This window comes from Agelaius phoeniceus, chromosome 33 (assembly GCF_051311805.1).
Source record: "Agelaius phoeniceus isolate bAgePho1 chromosome 33, bAgePho1.hap1, whole genome shotgun sequence".
In the NCBI taxonomy this organism is placed as follows: domain Eukaryota; kingdom Metazoa; phylum Chordata; class Aves; order Passeriformes; family Icteridae; genus Agelaius; species Agelaius phoeniceus.
Genome location: NC_135297.1, coordinates 914,161 through 922,018, shown reverse-complemented (window position 1 = coordinate 922,018; position 7,858 = coordinate 914,161). Strand labels below are relative to the sequence as shown.

General features: G+C 53.3%; 1 protein-coding gene across 1 annotated transcript; it reads left to right on the top strand.

Annotated features, from left to right (window-relative positions):
* The first annotated feature begins 4,805 nt into the window (after window positions 1–4,805).
* Window positions 4,806–7,303, top strand: LOC129131919 (serine/threonine-protein kinase pim-1-like). The gene is given in 6 exon segments (XM_077192424.1): window positions 4,806–5,345; window positions 5,432–5,482; window positions 5,712–6,081; window positions 6,309–6,485; window positions 6,752–6,879; window positions 6,881–7,303. Coding segments are annotated over 6 exon segments (1,689 nt in total).
* Window positions 7,304–7,858: the final 555 nt, after the last annotated feature.

Genomic DNA, 7,858 nt, shown 5'->3' with positions numbered 1-7,858 from the left:
AGACTCTTGGTAAGAAAACCCCTACAGGAACTGGAACAGGAGTTCAAGTGCCCTCTGCCGTGGAAAACCTGGAATGAACTGACGCTTGCTCTTTCAGTAGTGGCTGAAGTGAGGTGAGAATTATTCAATTACACCGAGTGTCTTAAATGTCGGGAATCTTCTTGCCGGGCGTGGGTAAAAATCTTTTGCGGGGGCTGTAAAGACAAATGGTGGATTCTGCAGTCACATTTGGTGGGGAGTGCATGGTGTCTTACTTGTGATTGGGATTGGAGAAGAGCAAATCCATTAAGAGCCTTAAGAGAATTTATAAGGATCCCTGGAGAGCGGGAGATCCCTGACAGAGAAGCAGCGTCCCTAGTTGAAAATCTAGAACAGAGAAGAGATTGGGCCCTGGCATGGGAATTCCAACTCCAATTGCAGAGGATCACACGCCAAAACCAGACAGTCATATTAACTACCTTGTGTAAGAAGGGAATCCACGTTCCTCTGGGGTGGCAAGTGAGGCCTGACGAGTGGAATAGCACGATTCGCCGCTATTCCTGAGTCTATCAACAACAAAAACGTAGAGAACGTAGGGAAGAACGACGTAACTCTAGGAAGACAGGAGAAAGGGAATAAAAAGGCAGAGGGTGGACCCTAAGTAGGTGTGGGACTCAGGCCCTGTAAAGCTCGCTAGGGATGGCAGAGAGTCCGTCGTAAAATCAAAGAAATCCTTTGCAGGAGACCCTTTGCCTGGAGGCCTGACAGCCTGCCCTTAGGAGTGGGGGCAGGAGTTAAGGAGAAAGCCCAAATAATGCACCCCCTGAAGACTCCCCCTGCTGCCGAGAAGATAATGATCCCTGCAGAGCGACGCACCCAGGCTGGCAGGCGAGGCAGAGAGGTGAGGAGTAGTGGGGGAGAGCAACGGAGCACAGGAACAGGAACGGAGCACAGGAAAGCCCCAGGTAAAAGAGATATGAGTACGAAAGGAGAAAGAAATTTGTTGCTAGGACCCTGCCCTGCTTGGCGAGCTACCTTAATAATTATAACCCTGAGCCTCCCGGCTGCCTGGGGAAACCCTCATCAGCCTTACAAAGAGAACATGATCCCCTTCAATAAATGGACCCTGACCCCTGACTGGTCTCAGGCCTTTTTGCAATCTACCGGATCTATGGGGAATACCACAGGTTTAAGTTTACTAACATTAGTACTGCATGACAGGCTGCCCTACGCTAGACACTAATGGAAGAAGCAGAAAACCTGGCAGCTTCAAGGAGTAATGGGAGAACAAATTAATATTGGATGTCGAATGGTTAATGGGTCTGACTATACTAACGCAATTGCAATCAGTGTTTCCATGGGTCAGGAGGATAAACAAATAGCAGATTGTGCATACCCAATAACACGAGACTGCTGGCAAAACTTCACATTAACTCACACTGCAGAGGTAGTCTGTCTCTGGTTGAAAGATACACAGGGCCTTTCTTTTAAATTTATAATAGATACTAAAACCACTCTACCACTGCTGAACCTCACAATATCACCACTCCACCTGCACCACCAGTTATACTCACCCCAAACATTTTCAAAATTGGACCTTATATAATCAGGAAAACTGGTCAACAACAAATATTATTCAATCCAGCACGGTCTCTCAAACAGGTCAAACTGCTGATGCAGACCAATGTTTCAGACATCCAGCCAGCTTGTTCTCCGTTTTTGCAAACATCCTTTGAAGGCTGGACCATTTGGCTCCAGAAACGCAGCTCTTTTAAAACAAGGAAACCTAGAGATGAGACCGGTGTTCTAGGCACAGGATTGAGAATTCTGAATAGCATTGATTCGGAAGTACTAATGAACGAATTGGCTGCTACAACTGTGGATCTGTCAAAATTACAGCAACCACTGAAGGCATCTCTGTTAGCCTTGGGGGCACACCAGTGGATGCTGTCAAACATTTTGCCAAATTGGGAAAGAGTAAATGTGAACGATCACAAATTGGTGATTGATGCACTCAGTGCTGCACAAAATAATGTTTCCTTAGCCCTCAGCTGTATCCAAGCACAATTGTGGATGCAGTCAGTTTCTGCCTCGATTATAAGAGAAGGCGAGGAAGGCACTTTCCCCACAGAAATTCGGAAAATAATCTGGGACAACGCCAACGATTTTGAAAGAGAATTCCAGTCCTGGTGGAAACTGGTGAATTTTACCAATAATGCCATTTCAAATACAGCTACTGCTTTTGTCTTGACCATACACAATGCCTCTGTACATCTAGTTTTTCCTGTTATTGCATTACGAATAAACCATGACGGAGCTGTTCTCTATCCTATAGAACATAGGGGATGGGCCCGTCAGTTTGATGACACATGGCAAACTGTTGATTTGGAATCTTGAATTATCTGAGAACAACTCGGGTTCATCTGTGAAGGCAATGTAATTATAGCTCAAGATATCTGTTTAGACACGGAGCAAAACATCTGTCATTTTGAGATTCGTCCTAACGAGACTTCTAAAACAGTTCTTACATACATAGGCAATGGATGTGCGTGTTTTAGAACTATTTTTGATTCTGTGCTTGTAGATGATATTGTGGTGGATACAAAGAATCACTCCAACTTCTGTGCTTGTAACTTCACTAATATTACAGGGTGTGATATCACTCATGAAGCTCAAGTCACCTCTCATCACCTATTACAATCCAACTACACACTGCTTCACAAGCTAATGCCCACCCCGATTGGGAAGAACTTCACTCTAGTGAGATGACTGATGCTCCATCAAGACCTGATCCAAATCCTTGAGAAAATCAAGGAAAGCGGACAGAAAACCCTAGTGACTGTTCATCATGAGGTAGGAAAAATACACCGGGTTATAGAGAGGGTAAAGCAAGATGGCGAGCACAGGTGGTGGGATACCCTGTTCGGGTGGGCTCCTACTACCACAGGTGTCCTAAACAGTATATGCCATCCCATTGTTGTTCTTTTGATTCTGATTGTGCTTGGTTTTATTTTGTCAGCAGTTCTATTCGTTATGAATTGGAATATGATGAAAAAGCTAAGGAAATTGGCATCTATAATTAGTGCACATAGCTTAACTGATGAGGAAACTCAGTTAACGCTTGCTAGTGTTGAAAACGCCAATCACTTGTTTCCAAAATTTTAAAAGTTTAATAGTAATAAAATGGTTATAAAAATAGTAATACAATTAGAGTAATAATAATTTGGACAAACTGAATTAGGACAATATGAGACAATAAAGACAAAGAGTTACGGACGTCCGGGTACCTTTTTCTGGGCAGCACGAGCCCGAAAAAGGACCCCCGTTAACAAAGGATTAACCCTTAAAAACAATCCCCTGTTGCATGTTCATACACTTCATACATGATGCATCAATTCCATTCAAATACAGGATTCTGTCTGGTCATCGTCAACTTCTTCCTCCAAGTCCTAACAGTGCCTTCGAGGCAGGAAGAAGTTGGTTTCTTCTGATGAGAGGGCCATAAATTCTTCTTCTCTGAAAGATTTAGGTGTCAGGTGGCTGCTATCTCGCTGCGAGTCCTTTCTTTTTAAAAAAGTATCCTACATACCATCGTTTCTATTTTAACAATTTTTATAACCTAAAACTATATTTAACACAGTACTTAAGAAACCTAATACAGCATTACTTTCTAACACAACACAACACATATAATATTCATTTTAATATTTGCGAAAAGGCAATCATAAAATACATGCATTTTTCACACTAGGAAGGAACTAAAAAGATTTAATGATCAAAATTGGTAAAAAAAAAAATGGGGGATTGTAATAAGTAGCAATACGTTTGTTCATTAATTAAATCAATAGCTAAATAATTATACAATATAAAAGCAATAACTAAATAGCTAAAACCGCTTGATTCTTAAATGCGCAGCCACATATGGTTGCTTGGCTTGCAGGAATCCTATAGTGGTTTGGGAATTCCATTGTAAAGATATACCTTATAAGGAAAAGTTCACCCAGAGGTCACAGAGGAAGGCTGTAACAACAATCCCTAAACTCGCAAGAATTGCTTAGGCTTGCAGGAATCGTATAGTGTTCTGAAAATTCCACTGTATAGGTATGCCTTATAAGGAAAAGTTCACTCAGCGGTTAAAAGAGGAAAACTTGGAGCCTTCATCCTACGACCACCAGAAGGCAGAAAAAGACCCCCTAGCAACTGAACGAGGAAGCGCAAAAGACAGACCACCTCATCCCTGGACCCGGGAGAAGAAGGCAATAAAAGGCGAACCTTGGGGATGGGAACGGCGCGAGCCTAGAGGAGCGGAGACTCCCGGCTGCCCAGCACTGAACTTTGCTTATTCTTGCTTGCATAATAATAATAATAAAAAAATAATAATTGTATGATCCTTAAATCCAGTGAACTCATTTATCACACCCATGAAATGTTTCGTCTCACGCAAAGAAGAAAGAAGCCACAAGCCAACACCCTTCTTTATTGCTACACTGTTTTCTTTGGTTACTTCTCTAATAGGAATGACTTTGGGGTGTGATTTGTTTGTTTCTCTCTTTCGTTCCTTGGGGCGCGCGGCGGCTCCTCCGTTGGGTTCGCGGGGCAACGGAGGAACGGCCGCGAGCTCCGGCGGCTCCGCAGCAGCAGCAGCAGCAGCAGCAGCAGCAGCAGCAGCAGCAGCAGCAGCAGCAGCAGCAGCAGCAGCAGCAGCGCTTCTCTCGATCGGTTTTCCGCTCGACTTTTCCCTCGCTCCTCATCCCCTTCTCCTTCCCATTCACTGTATTCCCGTCCCGTCCCGTGCCGTCCGTGTTCCGCCTCTCCCAGCCCGGCTGATGCCGTGTCCCGCAAGGCGCCCCTCGGCGGGGCCGCCCCGTGCCCGCCCCTGCCCGGCCCGCCGTGGTTCCGCCTCGGCCGTGCTCTCTCCGTACCGGCTGTGGCGCCGTTGGAAGAGCCGCTTGCTCTGGTGCTGGCGGAGCATCGCGGTCTTTTGGCTCGGCCTGGCGCGGGCTCTGGCCCAGCCCCGGCCGAGGCCCCGGCCCCGAACGAAGCCCCTGCCGCGGTTCCGCCCGCAGCCGCTCCGCTGCCGCCCGGCTCCCGCCCCGTGGCCGAGAGCGTGGCCGGCAGCTTCCCCGCTCCGAGCTCCGCCGCTCGCCAGCTCGGCCGCCGGCCCGGAGCCGCCGCAGCCCGGGGCGGCTCGGCAAGCAGCAGCGCGTCGGGCGGGCGGGTGCCCCGGGCAGAAGAGCGGCAGCGCGGTGCCGCCCGCACGGGCGGAGAAGCCTCCCCTGGAGCAGCTCTACCGGCAGGGCCCGCTGCTGGGCAGCGGCGGCTGCGGCAGCGTTTACTCCGGGACCCGGCTCGCCGACGGCGCCCCGGTAAGAGACGGGGCCGGCTCGGAGGGAGACGGCGGGCGGCGGGCGACGGGCGACGAGCTCAGCCCGCCGCTCGCCTTGGCTCCCAGGTGGCCATCAAGCGAGTGTCCCGGGAGCGCATCTCGGAATGGGCGCGGCTGGTGAGTGAGCGGGGCCAGCGGGAGGAGCCGGCGGGGCGGGCCGGGCGGGGCTGAGGCGAGGCCCGGCAGGGCGGCAGCCGGGACGCTGCGAGGGCAGCGAGCGTGGAGTGAGCGGGGGCCGCGCAGCGCCCCGGGCCGGGCCATGGCGAGCCGCGGCGAGGCCGGGCAGGGGCTGCCCGAGGCGCGGCGCAGCATCGGCCCCGCTGACGGCATCGCGCTCCCCCCGCAGCGCAACGGCGCCCTTGTGCCCCTGGAGCTGGCGCTGCTGTGGATGGTGTCGCGGCCTGGCTTCCGCGGCGTCGTACGGCTCCTGGACTGGTTCGAGGTGCCCGAGGGCTTCGCGCTGGTCATGGAGCGTCCGCAGCGCTGTCAGGACCTCTGGTACTTCCTGCACCAGCGGCGCTTCCTGACGGAGCCCGTGGCACGGGGGCTGTTCCGCCAGGTGCTGGAGGCCGTGCGGCACTGCAGCAGCCGCGGCGTCCTGCACCGCGACATCAAGGCCGAGAACGTCCTCGTTGACCTGGCCACGGGCGAGGCCAAGCTCATCGACTTCGGCTGCGGCGCGATCCTCCAGGACACGATCTACACCCGGATGTCAGGTGAGCCCAAGCCGGGGCCCAGCCGGGCAGCTGAGTTCCCCGCTTTGCTGGCAGAGGGGGAAGAGGGGGGAAGGAAGGAGGGGGAATCCTTCTTCAGCCAGCTGCAGCCAAGTTGCTTTTTGGCAGGGCAGGGGCTGGCTGCTGTGGAACGGGAGCTGGCTGGGAGGGAGGGAAGGAGGGCGGGAGGGAGCAGCAGGGGCCTGATGAGCTGCGCCCGTGTCCCATAGGAACGCCGGAGTACAGCCCACCGGAGTGGATCCTCGTTGGCTGCTACCATGGCCAGCCAGCCACTATCTGGTCCCTCGGCATCCTGCTCTATGAGCTGGTCTGCGGGCACCTTCCTTTCCACACCAACGAGGACATCGTCCGGGGCCAGCTCGTCTTCCCACCCCGGGTGTCTCAAGGTGGGGATGCGCCTTCAAGGCACGAGGGGAAGAACGGGGTTGGGAGGGGCAGCTGGCACATAAGCATCCTGCTCTTGCAGCTGGTGAGGAGGTGGATCTCCTGGGCTTAGCTGGAGGAGGTGGCACCAGTGGCTCTGTGCTGGTGTCCTCCGCAAGAGAGGATCAATAGGAAGCTTTTGGGTGCAGCTCTGAGCACTCCTGGTGTTGCCTGGGCACTGTGGAATGTGGGAGAGCATGGACAGGAGCCTTCTGGTTTCTCTCTGCAGAGTGCCAGCACCTCATCAGGTGGTGTTTATCCATGGAGCCCACACACAGGCCATGCTTGGAGGACCTTTTTGAGCATTCTTGGCTGCAGGAGCCCTGCCTAGCCCAGGAGACAGCAGAGATGCATCCCTGAGCACAGTAGGATCCACGAGCCCAGCAAGCAGCAGCGGCACGCATCTCGTGGCACTGGAAGAAAACCCCGGAGCGTTTCCCTGCGGCCGGGGCGCGGAGGAGAGAGCGCAGCCGAGGAGATGCTGCTTCCACTGGTCCCCACGAACTGTGGAGGGAGCGGCTCCGTGCTGCCCGTCCCATTGGAGAAGTGGTGGCAGTGCAGTGAAGGTGACACGGATTGGGACAGAGGAAACATCCCCCTGCAGCTCAATGGCACCGTGATGTCCCCGCAAGCCGAGGCACAGCTGGCGTGTTCTTCTGGAGCACGACGTGGAGCTGGGAACACCATCCTGGAGCTGGCCGCTGGCGGGGCAGAGCCAATTGGTTTTGGCTGCGGCCCCTGCCTGAAGGACACGCTCTGCACTCCGATGAAATCAAGATGAGTCCCCAGCCGGCGCAGGGGCGGGGGGATGCTGGTGCTTCCAGGCACGGCAGGGCTCGGCCTGGCCACGTGCCGGAGGTTCCCTGCTCGGCAGCGCTGGGGAATATTAATTTTTCTGCCGGCCGCCGAGCTGCTTTTTGGCGGGACAGGGGACGGATGTTGTGGAAGGGGAGCCGGCTCCTGGCCTTGCTGACAGCTTCTGCCAGCCAGCCTGGCACAGGCTGAGGTCGGGGCAGCGAGCCTGACAAAAGCATCCATCCATGTGGATGGGGGGCGGCAGACGGGGGGACGGGTTCTGGAGCCGTGCCCCAGCTGGTCTGCTCTGCAGGCCCTTGAGGAAGGGGTCGTTTACGGGCAGGAAAGGTGGAGATTTTCCCCACCCCTGGACAGGTTGAATTCTCACATGGAGTGGTCAGACCCTCCTCAGGCCTGTGAAACGGTGACAGGCTTTGTTCTTTTTCTTGTTTCCAGGTCTTGTTTTGAATTGACTTTCATGCAATTGTTCTTTTGTTTTCCCAGGAGGATTACACCTGGTGCCCAGACCGGACAGGGAAGC